General features: G+C 41.3%; 1 protein-coding gene across 1 annotated transcript; it reads left to right on the top strand.

Annotated features, from left to right (window-relative positions):
- Positions 1-595: 595 nt before the first annotated feature.
- Positions 596-7,350, top strand: LOC113757135. Its single transcript, XM_027300543.1, has 7 exons — positions 596-697; positions 818-1,061; positions 1,728-3,406; positions 4,148-5,642; positions 5,718-6,362; positions 6,476-6,827; positions 6,936-7,350. The coding sequence occupies exons 1-7, from the start codon at positions 596-598 to the stop codon at positions 7,348-7,350; spliced, it is 4,932 nt and encodes a 1,643-aa protein (XP_027156344.1).
- Positions 7,351-14,669: the final 7,319 nt, after the last annotated feature.

The raw sequence follows: 14,669 nt of genomic DNA, 5'->3' as shown, positions 1-14,669 counted from the left end.
CGAAGGCTTGCATCATGCTAGGCCTACCCTTGGCACAAAAAGGGCCCCCCAATAGGACATGCATCCGAATTTTTGGAACATCTACTAACTCTTGTCTTTTTCTTTTTCTTTGTTTTATTTTTGTTAAAAAAGTTAAGCCAGGGCTAAATCTAAAAGCACGTCATTTCGTATTTTCAGGTAATATTTAAACATAGCTTCTCGTCGAAACCCCATCATAACGCGATCCCGTAGTCGAGCCCAAAGGAATCGTGTAGACATGAGTACTCCGCCAGAATCGTCTGATAAGACCGCTGCAACTACCCAGCCGGAAGCCGCAAGTCCCGGGGTTCAGTTGACTGAATTACTTACCAAATTTGGGGAAATGGCATCTGAAATGGCAGCCCAAAAGAAGTTGATCGACGAGCTCATTAGTAGCGGAGTGCAGCCCGAGCCTCCGCCCGTCAAACAACCGGAATCCGAACCATTTGTCATTCCTCCAATTCAAACCGCTTTTGAGGGAGTTTTCAACCCGCAGTATACTTACACTCAAAATCTTCCATTCTATCCTCCCTATGGGCAAGGATTTCAGCCTCAAGGTGGTCAAGGTGGTCCAAACATGCCTCCGGATCCACAAGCTTTTTATCAGACTACTGCAGAGCCTGTTGTGCCGGAGCACACTGTTCAAACCAAGCCAGAAATGGGAGAGTCGTCTGCCCCGGTTGATACAAAGCTACTTAAGCGGTTGGATCGTTTCGATGAGTTCATCAGGAAAAGCCAAGGTTTAAGCAAGCAAGGGGTGTTAGACTATGATGATCTGTGCCTGTTTCCAAATGTGCAGCTGCCCGTGGGATTCAAGACCCCGAAGTTCAATAAATATGATGGTACGGGCAACCCGAAGACACACTTGCATTTGTTTGCCAACAAGTTGGGCAGACCGGTGGATGACGAAAACTTGCCATTAAGGTTATTTCCAGAGAGTCTAGAAGGAGACGCCCTCGATTGGTATTCAAACTTAAAGCCAAAGGAGGTGAAGACTTGGCTTGATCTATCCAACGCCTTCATCAGACAATATGAGTATAACTGTGAGCTAGCACCGACCCGAACTACTTTGGAAGGCACGAAGAGGCGACCATCTGAAGATCATAAGACATACGCCAAAAGATAGAGAAAGATAGCTGCCAAGGTTGAGCCTCCGATGACCGAAGATGAAATTATTCGCACTTTCATAAAGACGCATGATCCTCCATACTTCGAAGAAATCTTCCGTATGACCGGGTGTTCATTTGCTGCGATTGTAAATAAACTCGAAGAGTATGATGATTTTGTGAGAGCCGGAAAAATTGTTAACATCTCTGCCCTAAAATCACAGGTAGAAGCTTTGCAAGGGCAAGGAAGCAGTGGAAAGAAGCCGCAGTTTAAAAAGAAAGAGGGGGATGCAACTTTTATCTGGGACCAGAACCCTTCACCCAAACCCCGATACCAACACAATCCAACCTACCAACCACATTACCCTTATTATTCAAACCCGCACCATGTATATACTACCAATATCCATCACCCTCGACCTCGCCCAAGTTATCCTAACCCACCTTTAGCCCCTTTTCAAATCTCTCAACCAAATCCACCCCAAAACCGACCTCGCCCTCCATATAACCCATGATTTCCTCCCCCAAATAGACCTGTTTACAGCCATCCTCAACCTCCTGAACCTTACAACCGACCCCCTAACCATACATTTACCAATTCAGGCAGGCCTCTAGACCAATTGAAGGCCGCCGGGAAAATTGGTATGGTACCCCCTCCTACCTATCCATATGGCATGCCCGCTTGGTATAACCCACAAGCTGTCTGTGCTTATCATTCAGGGGCACCCGGACATTCGACTGTTGATTGCAAGGCTCTTAAGCATAGAATTCAAGATATGATTGAAGCCAGAGAGATTGTAATTAGGAAAAAGGAGGCACAAGGGACGAATATAAATAGGAACCCCTTGCCTGAACACGCTAATACCATTGGGGTCATTCTGGACGACGCAGAGTATGAGGAGCAAGTCCAGAAATTGGCAAGGGAAGCTGAGGTGTTTGGGGTCACAGACCAACCATTTATAATGGAGGTGCCATTTGAGGAGGATAAAAGACCTTTTATTTTGGATCTCACTCTAGCTGAGAGCAAGGCTTTGGAGCCAGTGGTCATCGAATTCCCAGAGCAGGAGCCTGTTTTGAGTTTGCAGCGAGTGCCGTGGAACTACGATGAACCTGTCATACAAATTGGAGAAAAGTCAATTGCCAAAGAAGAGGTGTCAGTGGTCACCAGATCTGGGAGGATTGCAAGTCCGTTTGGAGCTACCGTTCCGATTCAAGTAAATAACCCCGAGCTGCCTGCTAAACCAACAGTTACTGAGAAGGAAGCCTTGGATTTTCTTAAAAGGCTCCAAAGAAGTGAATATATTGTAGTCGAGAAGCTAAGCAAGTCGCCCGCCCAAATATCCATGTTGGATCTGCTCTTTTCTTCGGATATGCATAGGGATGCGTTGCTCGAAATGCTGACCAAAGCTCAAATCCCTAAGGACATTTCGGTTGCTAATTTCTCACATGTGGTTGGGAGTGTGTTATTTACAAAACAAATTACTTTCTCTGATGATGAATTACCGGCAAAAGGCATTGGACATAACAAGGCTCTGTACATAGCTGTGAGTTGCAACGGGAAAATTTTGCCAAAGGTGTTGATTGACAATGGATCTGCGCTTAATATCTGCCCTTGGAGTACCTTGGAAAAGCTAGGGTTGCAAGATATCAAGCTGAGGCCCTCAGGGACCATAGTTAGAGGTTTTGATGGAGCACGAAGGGAACCTATAGGAGAAGTGGATTTAGTCATCGAGATGGGGCCCGCACAGTTTCAGATAGCTTGCCAAGTCATGCATTTTCCTAGTGTTTATAATGTTTTGGTTGGAAGGCCGTGGATTCATAAGTCCGGAGCTGTGCCTTCTTCATTGCATCAATTGTTGAAATTCATAGTAAATGACAAATTGATAACTATCTTTGCCGAGGAGGATTGCCTCGTGATTGCTGATTCTGGGTCCAAAGAAGATGGTAGCCGAAGCGCCATAGTAACCCCTCATAGCACAGCTGATATCGTCTCCGTAAGTTGGATAACAAAAGAGGAACGAGCTTTGTCAAAGGCCAGTGTCATGATGGCTAAGGAAATGATCCGCGGAGGATATGAGTTTGATAAAGGGCTGGGACGTGATCTGCAAGGAATTCTGAAGCCAGTGAAAATTGTGGAGAAAAAGGATTCATTCGGTTTGGGTTTCCGACCAACCGCTAGAGACATCAAAGAAATGAAGGAATGCAAGAGAGCAGAGAAAGAAGGCAGGCCAAGGGCCCTTGATATTCCACCACTGCATTATACTTTTCCACGACCGACCGAGGTGATCACATCAGAGATTAACCCAGTTGACGGAATCGAAACTAGTTTGGCCCAATTGTTCGTTGGGGCGACATTTGAAGACAGTTTCCCAGCTGAGGCCGAGTTTCCCGACGTCCCTGAAGGATCCATTTCCAATTGGACAGCCGAGTTTCTGCCCATTCGGAAGGAGTTTCGGTAAACTTAAAGGGGTTTGTCATTCATACGAATTCCTGAAAATACTTCTGCATCTGTAAATAGCTAATGAAAGCATCTTTACCTTTGACTAAAGTTTGCACGTGAAAATATTGTTAAGTTTTCATTTCATTCCCGCTTGTTTTTTGGTTTTTCGCTTTCAATCAAAGGGTTTATGAAAATGCACAAGTTGTTCTTGTCATGTTGTTTTGTTTATATTTCTGTCATATTGCTTGTTCATTTGTTTGTTGTATATTTGTTTGCTTATTATCCCACATTCGTTAATTCTTTCAGATGGCCAAAAATAAAACCATTTGACCCTTTGGATATCACTATTCTGGAATTCAATAATGGCAATCTCTATATCACTCACGACTTGGAGGTCTGGGAATCCGAGCTCCAAAGCGAGAGTGATAATGAGGAGGTATTCGATTCTTTTGCAAAGGATTTTGAACAATATGAGGAGAAACCAAAACCGAACCTGGAAGAAACAGAAAAGGTTAACATTGGCACTAAAGATGAAGTTAAGGAGGTGCAAATTAGTATTCATTTGAATGAGAGGCAGAAAAAGGAGATGCTTGAATTCTTGACTGTGTTCCAGGATGTATTTGCATGGTCCTATGATGATATGACTGGTATTTCAACTGATGTGGTAGTGCATAAGTTGCCCACAGACCCTACTTTTCCACCCGTAAAACAAAAATCCCGAAAATTCAAACCAGATATGAGCCTCAAAATAAAAGAGCAAATCGAAAAACAACTCAAAACCAACATTATCATTGTTTCCCATTACCCTATTTGGCTTTCGAATCCAGTCCCTGTTCCAAAAAAGAATGGAGAGGTACGAGTTTGTGTTGATTACAGAGACCTCAATAAGGCCAGTCCTAAAGATGATTTTCCTCTGCCAAATATTCACATTCTCCTGGACAATACCGCTGGGCATGAGATTGAATCTTTTTGTGATTGTTTCGCTGGATACCACCAGATTTTGATGGCAGAAGAGGATAGGGAGAAGACTGCTTTTATCACCCCTTGGGGCACGTTTTGCTACCGAGTGATGCCATTTGGTCTAAAGAATGCCGGAGCTACGTATCAAAGGACCATGACCACCCTGTTTCATGATATGATCCACCGGGAGATGGAGGTCTACGTGGATGACATCATAATCAAGTCTAAAAGAGCAGAGAACCATTTGGTTGATTTGAAGAAGCTGTTCGAAAGGTTGCGAAAGTACAATTTGAAGCTAAATCCTGCGAAATGCGCCTTTGGGGCACCAGCTGGTAAATTGTTGGGCTTCATTATTAGTAAGAGAGGCATAGAGATAGATCCAGCAAAAATTAAGGCAATTCGAGATATGCCAGTGCCGAAAACTCAGAAAGACGTGAAAAGTTTCTTAGGAAAGATCAATTTTATTGGGAGATTCATTGCCCAGTTGACTGCCACATGCGAGCCGTTGTTCAAATTGTTGAGAAAGAATGTGCCTTTGTACTGGAGTGAAGAATGCCAACAAGCTTTTGATAAAATCAAGGACTATTTGTTACATCCGCCAGTCTTGGTGCCACCCAAGCCAGGTCGACCATTAATCATGTACCTATCTGTGCTTGAAGAAGCAGTTGGTTGTGTCCTCGGGCAGCATGATGACTCTGGAAGGAAGGAGCAAGCCATTTACTATCTAAGCAAGAAGTTCACGCAGTATGAGGCTAATTATTCATTCATTGAGAAAAGCTGCTGTACATTGGCCTGGGCTGCTCAAAAGCTGAGACACTACCTGTTGAGCCATACCACTTATCTTATTTCCCGATCTGATCCTTTGAAGTATCTCTTGGAGAAGCCGATGCTAACTGGACGTCTGGCTAAATGGCAGATAATTCTCTCAGAGTTCGATATTGTTTTCACTTCACAGAAGGCCGTCAAGGGGCAAGCTATAGCTGATCATTTGGCAGAAAATCCAAGGGATGATGATTATCAACCACTTCATACTTATTTCCCTGATGAGAAAGTCTTATTTGTAGGCGCCACGGACGATATAAGTGAGCAAAGCCCTGAATGGAGGCTTTTCTTCGATGGAGCTTCGAATTCTCTCGGAGCTGGAATTGGAGCTGTTTTGGTTTCACCCGAAGGGAAGCACTACCCTGCCGCTTCCAAATTGCAATTTGCTTGTACAAACAACATGGCTGAATATGAAGCCTGCATTTTTTGTCTCAAAATTGCTTTAGAAATGGAAATCAAAGAGTTGATAGCTTTCAGTGATTCAGATTTGCTCGTGCACCAAACCTTGAAGCAGTGGATAACCAAGGATTCAAAAATTTTGCCCTACCATAGTAGTTTGCTCACTCTGGCAAAGCAATTTCAAAATTTGGAGTTCAGACATCTCCCGCGAGCCCGAAACGCATTTGCTGATGCTTTGGCCACCTTAGCCTCTATGATCCAGTATCCAGATGAATTGAGGATCGAACCAATTCAGATTCAACTTCAAGACAAGCCTGCCCACTGTTGGGTTGTAGACAAGTCCTCTGACAATATTCCTTGGTATAATGATATTAAGGAGTTTCTCAAAACTGGGTCTTACCCTCTGTATGCTAGTACAAAGGACAAGAGTTTTCTGCGTAGAATGGCTTCAAATTTTTTCTTAAGTGGAGAAGTTTTGTATAAACGAACCTCAGATTTGAACCTGTTAAGGTGCATTGATGAAGACGAAGCTCAATATATGATGAAAGAAGTGCATAGTGGCGTTTGTGGACCTCACATGAATGGCCATTTGCTAGCAAAGAAAATCATGAGAACCGGATACTTCTGGTTTACTATGGAGCGTGACTGTATAGATTTTGTCCGGAGATGTATAAAATGTCAAATGCACGGTGACGTTATACACGCTCCGCCCATTGAATTGCATAGTATATCGCCCCATGGCCCTGTTCAATGTGGGGTATGGACGTGATTGGTACAATTGATCCGCCCGCCTCGAATGGACATCGATTTATATTGGTGGCAATTGAGTACTTTACCAAATGGGTTGAAGCGGAGTCATTCAAACATGTAACGAAGAAGGTAGTTGCCAATTTCTTGAGAGATCACATCATCTGTCGCTTTGGGGTACCCGAAACGCTTATTACAGACAATGCCAAGAATCTGAACAATGACATGGTAGATGGACTATGTGAGCAGTTCAAGATCAAACACCGCAACTCTGCCATTTATAGGCCTCAGATGAATGGAGCTGTAGAAGCCGCAAACAAGAATTTGAAGAAGATTATCCGCAAAATGACTGAAAGGCATCGCGATTGGCATGAAAAGTTGCCTTATGCATTAATGGCGTATCGGACTTCTATCCGGACATCGACTGGGGCAACGCCATATTCACTCATGTATGGAATGGAAGCTGTATTACCAGTCGAAGTTGAAATTCCTTCGCTACGAATCCTCATGGAAGCTAAGTTGGAGGAGGCTAATTGGATAAAGCAGCACTATGAGCAATTGACTTTGATCGATGAAAAGCGGTTCAGTGCTATCTGTCATGGTCAGTGCTACCAGAAACGTGTGGCCTGGGCTTACAACAAAAAAGTCCATCAGCGTGCATTCGAAGAAGGTGACAAAGTACTAAAGCGAATTTTGCCGATGCAAGATAAAGCTAAAGGCAAATTTGCTCCAAATTGGCAAGGGCCGTTCATTGTCCAAAAGGTATTACCTGGCGGAGCGCTTATTTTGGCAGAAATGGATGGACGAGCATTCCCTCAACCCATCAACTCAGACATGTGCAAGAAGTTTTTCATTTGATCATGCAAATTTTCTTTAGAAATTCATACAAATGGCGAAATGCAAGTCAGGCCATCTTCTTTTACACTTAAAACATTTTATCTCTACTTGTCCCCTTTGAGCCATCAGAATTGACAAATTTTCGTTTGATAACCCCTGAGAATTGCAAACCCCACACTGGGGCAAGTTTATTTTGAAAGAGAGACAATCAAAAAGAGAAAAAAGAACCCCACACTGGGGCAAATTTAGTTTTTTAAGAAAAATGCAAAAGTGAGGAAAATGCAATGAAGAAAATGCAAAAAGAGAAAATCCGATCAAACTGGGGCAAATTTTCCTCAGTTTCGTTCAAAATCGGAAACGATTTCAAAATAGTGCAATCTCAAGTTATTTCACACCTCGCATCAAAATTTGCTTTCAAGTGATGCGGATACGGGTGTGCAACAACTTCCACCTTGGGTCAAGGACCCTTTGATCAACATTGGTGGTCCGATGACAAGATTAAGAACCAAGAAGGTGAAGGAAGCTTTACGAGCCTTGATCATTCACCATACAAGCAAGGAACAAGCTAAGTTTGAAGATTTGATGGACCATGAAATTACTTTGTTCACTTGTACGTTTGAAGTGAAGGAATGATCTCATACTTGTTAGCTTAGTTGGTAGTTGTTTTAAAACTGTCTAGTTTAGTAGTTGTTAGGCGTTGAGTATTTTATTACTTATTGGGCCTTATCGGAAAGCCTTAAAGAGCTGGCTCTTTAAGCTCTTTATGCGGACCAAATTTCTTCCAGGTTTATGTGGGCCGGATTTTGCCCTAGTTTTAGCCTATAAAAAGGCACCTCTTGTATGAGTAAAGACACAGATGATTACAACCAGAAATCGTGAGGAATTTTCCTTCAAGTTCTTAATCGAACTTACTCTTGAATTCTTGAGTTCATGGCTTAGGATTCCAATCAGACTTTATCGATTAGGTTGTTCCCTAATCGTGGTGTCGCTTCATCCATCCTTATTTGCTTAAGGTTGCTGATTACCTTTGTGTGTCAGAGGTCTTGAGTTCATGAGAACAATCGAGTTCAATTTCTGTTGGGAGAAAAGATCCAACTCTGATAATTACAAGGTTGGGAGGTTCTAGGAGGGTCTTCCCCTAGGGTTGCCTATATCAGTTGGTAATCAGAGCATCAGGTTAATTCTCTTTTAATTGAAGTTGTTCATATCTTGTTAGTTGTCTTTTTGTCAAAAAAAAAAAACTGTAGCGATTACTGTTCATCGTTACTATTCCGAAATACTGTTCATCATACTGTAGCGTACTGTTCACGTTACTGTTCATCCGAGTCAAAAAAAAAACTGTTTGGGTGTTGTCTTTTTGTGTTTTCTGTCCAAGTTCTTGGGTTTGTTATATTTGTGTTTGGGTTGTTAGGGTTTAAAGACAAAAAAAGAAAAAAAAAAGAGTCACGTATCTTATCTTGTTTTAGTATTCAAGTTGCTAGAGTATTGCTGGAATTTTCTTTTGAGTATTGCTGAAATTCTGTTTTGCCTATTTCTTGAGAATTGGTTGTTGTTCTTGCAAACCCTAAATACCACAACGCAATTTGGGGAAGTTCTTGAGCTTCTTGAACAAATTCTTGAAGTTCTTGGACCACCAAGTCTTATTTTGAAAATTCTTGAACAATAAACCAAGAACTAGGGATTTCTTGGAATTGGCATAACCTTTCATCCGTTTTCTTGAACTTGTTGGTGTGATCTGAATTTGTGTTCCTTGAAGAGCCGGAAAAAAAAAGAAAAAAAAAAGGAAGAAGAGAAGGAATTGGCTCTCATACAAAGGAAATCAAGTTTCCAAAAAAATCGTGAGTTTCCAATTCTTGGTGGGTTCCCAAATCTTGGTTAATCTCCAAATCTTGGTTGATTTCCCAAAACTTGAGTTTCCTAATCTTGATTGGTTTCCAACTCTTGAGTTCCAATCTTGATTGAATTCCAAAGACCCTAAACGACCTCACCAGCCCCAAACACACCAGATTCTGTTTTCAAAACCAAACCAAACACCTTAGCCCCAAACCGCCTTGGGAGTTCTTGAGTTTCTAAAATCGGTTGAGCTAGTTTTGCAATCCGATTTGACTGAAATTTGAGGACTGATTCATAGATTGTTTGAGCACTCCAGAAACACCATTTACCTTCCAACGTACTGACCGGAAACTCAGCAAAACAACAGCTCAAAAAAAAAAATAAATAAAGTTCCAACTTCGGGTAGAGTTTTTCTAAGATTTGTAAAATTCTGCTTTGTGTCTTGTTCCTTACTTATAGGGTAATTAATTCTGGAATTTTTGAGAGTTGAGTTGTTTTAAGAACTTCGAGAAGGAAAATTGAGAGTGAGTGTGTTTTCTTGAGTGATACACGAGTGCTTTGCAAGGTAGACTAGGATACATTTGTTTTGCAGGTTTGACAATATGTCTCAAGAGGGGAACATGGCCGAGCCGTCTGAGACCGACGTGTCACTCAAATTGGTGCTCCAAACTCTCCAAAAACAAGCGGGGAGGCTTGAATTTGTGGTGACACAACTATCCGACAGGGTGGCTGCCATTGAGATGCGAGGTACTGGAGATATTCCCAATAGGGCTTCAAGTGCTCAGAATGTTGAGCATGATGCGGATGATGAGGGATATCATTCTAACACCTCATTCCAATCAAGGAAAAGCCACAGGGAAGTGAGGGAAGGCCGAGACCGACCTAGGAGAACCACTGACAATCTTGGTTCCATCAAGACTAAGATGCCTACCTTTCATGGGAAAAATGATCCTGAAGCTTACTTGGATTGGGTTAGACGAGTTGAGCAAGTGTTTGAAGTCCACAACTACTCTAAAGAGAAAAAGGTGAAACTTGCAGCTATTGAATTTCAAGATTATGCATCTATTTGGTGGGAGCAAGTATGTGCCACAAGGAGGAGAAATAGGGAACAACCAATTGACACTTGGACTGAAATGAAGCAAGTGATGAGGAAACGATTTGTACCCTCCCATTATACTGCGGACTTGTACAATCGGCTCCAACGAGAGAACGAATCTCTCAAGAGGAGGGGTTCCATGCAATCTACCTCTTTAAAGTCGGTTTATACAAGAGGCGATCAGAAGGTTCATTCAATATTTTCTAGGACTAAACCTAGAGTTGAACCACCTCATGCGAAGTCATTTTGGGAGACATATCAACGTCTTCTACACCAAAAACAAATGGAGTCAAATGGATGCTATCAAAGTGAGTTTTCTAAGAAGGAGATAGCTGACCCTATTCCCAACAAAGGAGTATCTCATCCTATTGAACCATTTGTTGAGGAGGTTGATGATGAGAAAACAATCGAGGGCGTTAAACTAGATAAAGAGATGGAAAAATCTGATGAGATGAGTGGTAAAAAGGAAGAAAAGAGAGAAAGTGAGACGATTTTGAGCAAAAATGTGAGGGCTTATTGTTTTTCTAACGAACTTACCTTTGCTTTATTTAGTGTTTCTTCATTTGTGCAGATTAAGCAAAGTCAAGTGAAGTTAGTCATGCCATGCTCCATTCCAAAGTCACTTGTACAATTCACTAGTTTCCATGGAGTTTGTCTTTTAGGAATTGAATCTATTTGGAATCATCTCATGGAACAATTTCAATTCAAATATGTCCATACCAAAGGGGAATCACGTCAAATCCACCATGAAGGGAGAATTCCGAAATTTGACTCTCATTTGCTACCTATGGGTCATTCATCATCTTTACCTTCTTTTGAGTATAATTTCCATCCTAACACTTGTATTTCTTATCCAAATTTTGAAGAAAAGTGTAAAAGGCTAGCAATGCCTTCTCAAGTTGAATCAATTGGTGGAAGGAATAATGAAGTGGCAAAGGGAGTATTCACATTTAAAACTTGTTCTATACCTTCTTACCATTTAGTTGATGATGTACCATTACTTCTTTACCCAATTTCTAATTTGTTTCAAGTTGAAGGTTATTTTGTTTTTGTAGGTTGTAAAGCTGTCCAAAATTTTTCAGTTTTGATTAAAGACTTACAACCTGATTTCGTGCTTATTCCAACTAAAGGTGGTGATCTTTCATGCTTATTCACACAGCCAAAAGCTGGTGGCCAAGTGCTCAATTTGTCAGCTTCAACTTGTGCTAGTTCGAGTAACCCTCATGAAGTGGAATTCAATTGTTTGCTACCTTATATGTTGGAAGATGAGAAATTGTGTGTCACGTAAGATCCCAAAGCTGTCCTCCACGAGTTGTTTAGTGTCTCATCCATGCAACAAGTTGCTCCCAATTTATCCATGCAAGATGATTCAAATCAATGTCAACTAGTGCTGGATTTTACACCTTTGCACAATCAAGGTGTCAATGTGAAGCTTCATGACCAAAGGCTAATTAGAGAGTTTTGGATTGCCACTTGGGATTTTCACACGCCTTACACAAGCTCTTTCCTACCTTGGCGCATGTCCTTATTTGAGCGCTTCCCGAAGCTGACCAAACGACATGCAACATGGCTCGTAGTCATTCGTCTACTTCCAACACTGCTGTCCTTTAAGCGCACCATCGATTTGTGGACAACTCACTTTCAAGAGGAGACTTTGAAGATTCGAGGACGAATCTTTTCGAGGAAAGAGGGAATGATGCGGATACGGGTGTGCAACAACTTCCACCTTGGGTCAAGGACCCTTTGATCAACATTGGTGGTCCGATGACAAGATTAAGAACCAAGAAGGTGAAGGAAGCTTTACGAGCCTTGATCATTCACCATACATGCAAGGAACAAGCTAAGTTTGAAGATTTGATGGACCATGAAATTACTTTGTTCACTTGTACGTTTGAAGTGAAGGAATGATCTCATACTTGTTAGCTTAGTTGGTAGTTGTTTTAAAACTGTCTAGTTTAGTAGTTGTTAGGCGTTGAGTATTTTATTACTTATTGGGCCTTATCGGAAAGCCTTAAAGAGCTGGCTCTTTAAGCTCTTTATGCGGACCAAATTTCTTCCAGGTTTATGTGGGCCGGATTTTGCCCTAGTTTTAGCCTATAAAAAGGCACCTCTTGTATGAGTAAAGACACAGATGATTACAACCAGAAATCGTGAGGAATTTTCCTTCAAGTTCTTAATCGAACTTACTCTTGAATTCTTGAGTTCATGGCTTAGGATTCCAATCAGACTTTATCGATTAGGTTGTTCCCTAATCGTGGTGTCGCTTCATCCATCCTTATTTGCTTAAGGTTGCTGATTACCTTTGTGTGTCAGAGGTCTTGAGTTCATGAGAACAATCGAGTTCAATTTCTGTTGGGAGAAAAGATCCAACTCTGATAATTACAAGGTTGGGAGGTTCTAGGAGGGTCTTCCCCTAGGGTTGCCTATATCATCAAGCCTCAACTTTTTTTTTGAAAAGCACCCCACCTGACCTCATTACAAAGCCCAAAGTCCTGGCTTCCGTCATTTGTTGTATTTCTATTAGGAAATTTGTTAATCAACTGGCAAGTGATGTCCATAATGCCCTCTCCTAATCTTACAAGGGAAGTGCATTTTACTGATGCCAGGAATCTTTAACTCATATTTCTGAGTCGATCATGGGCGAGATATTTCATTGTTCTTTAGGTGAAAACCCGAAAGGGCGCCTCGAAAAAAGAAAAGAAAAGGAAAAATAGAAGAAAAAAAGAGGAAAAAAAAAGAAAAAAAAAGAGAAAAAGACAAAACAAAAACAAAAAGGGTGGGGGCGACTTTGGTGAAAACCCGAAAGGGCGCCAAGGCAGGTTTTCTCAACAGACAAGCACGAGAAGGAACAGCTGGTGACCTGGTTCATTTGGACTTTTCTTCATGATTGTGATACTTCTGCCAGTATCGAATTCCGAAGCAAATATATCCAAAGTCTTGAATATGATATTCGTTGGCCAAACTTGTATTTTTCTTTACAAATATTCTTTTCCAAAACGTGTCTTTATAAACCTCTTGGTTTCTCTCGATTATTTGCGTTCGACTGCTTGTGGTTGTCTGCATTCTTTTGCATGCTCATCTTTGCCTGACATAGGAAATCATCTTGCATATATTATTGATTTTTATAGGACAAATTTCCATGCATCATTCTTTCACCATTGGATTCGAATGGATGATAAACCCTAGGGTTTGCGCAAGGATAGGGGATTCAATCATCTACTAAAGTGGGTAAAGTGCAACAAAGCTGCTACATAGATTTGGTGACTCAGAAATTGAAAGGTTTCAAAATTACAAGTTCGACTAAGCTAGACGCCGCAGAACAGAGGCAAAAGCATCACAAGGCTCATGTTTACACGATTCTCAAGGCAAACCGGATCAAATGATGGTGGCAAGTCCATTATTTCTTCTTTTCTTGCAGGAACGTTGCATTTACAAACGAAAACAACCACTGTCCTTTTCGCACCAAAATCGATGTCAGAAACAGCTCCCCAGTAAGCAAAGACGAAGTGATAATATTGGCAAAGCTTGATCATAAGAAACACATCAGCTATCGCTTTAGCCACAGAGATCAAATCTCCCTCTTGGTACAAAAGTTTGAACCACTCCCAGGTAAAAACTCAATTCATTGTTTAAACCTCCCCAGTGAAGTCCCGTTTTAAATTTCTTGTTCGGGTCAGTCCCGTTTTAAATTCCTGTTCGGGTCAGTCCCGTTTTAAATTTCTTGTTCGGGTCAGTCCCGTTTTAAACTTCCTGTTCGGGTCAATCCCGTTTTAAACTTCATGTTCGGGTCAATCCCGTTTTAAATTTCTTGTTCGGGTCAATCCCGTTTTTAAACTTCCTGTTCGGGTCAATCCCGTTTTAAACTTCCTGTTCGGGTCAATCCCGTTTTAAATTACTGTTCGGGTCAATCCCGTTTTAAACTTCCTGTTCGGGTCAATCCCGTTTTAAATTACTGTTTGGGTCAATCCCGTTTTAAATTTCCTGTTCGGGTCAACCCCGTTTTAAATTTCTTGTTCGGGTCAATCCCGTTTTAAATTTTCTGTTCGGGTCAGTCCCGTTTTAAATTTCTTGTTCGGGTCAGTCCCGTTTCAAATTCCTGTTCGGGTCATTCCCGTTTTAAAATTTCATGTTCGGGTCAGTCCCGTTTTTAAATTCCTATCCGTTGGAATCATTTTGTGGTCGAATAACACAGGTAAGTATTTGGTGTCTACTTCTTTGTCTCAAGTTTTTCCAAAACTCAGACAAAGAGGGGCAAACTGTAGACACCAAATTTTTAAGGTATTTTGTTTACTATTATTATTATTTCTGATTAATTTCATTTGCTGTTAGTCTTTTATTTTGAAGTCATTTTTATCATTTAATTAAACTTTCATCATTTAGTCATTTAATTTTTATTTTTGTTTGTTTCGAT

Source organism: Coffea eugenioides, unplaced genomic scaffold, assembly GCF_003713205.1.
Source record: "Coffea eugenioides isolate CCC68of unplaced genomic scaffold, Ceug_1.0 ScVebR1_2765;HRSCAF=3854, whole genome shotgun sequence".
Lineage (NCBI taxonomy): Eukaryota > Viridiplantae > Streptophyta > Magnoliopsida > Gentianales > Rubiaceae > Coffea > Coffea eugenioides.
The sequence above is the reverse complement of the archived record's forward strand: the minus strand, read 5'-3'. Positions and strand labels throughout refer to the sequence as shown.

Excerpts from the sequence above, each read along its gene's own strand:
- LOC113757135 (XM_027300543.1), top strand. The coding sequence starts at position 596 with ATGCCTCCGGATCCACAAGCTTTTTATCAGACTACTGCAGAGCCTGTT. Across the intron at positions 3,407-4,147 it reads CTTTTCCACGACCGACCGAG|GAGATGCTTGAATTCTTGAC; the intron begins GTGATCACATCA and ends AGGCAGAAAAAG. Across the intron at positions 6,363-6,475 it reads AAAGAAAATCATGAGAACCG|TCGCCCCATGGCCCTGTTCA; the intron begins GATACTTCTGGT and ends TTGCATAGTATA.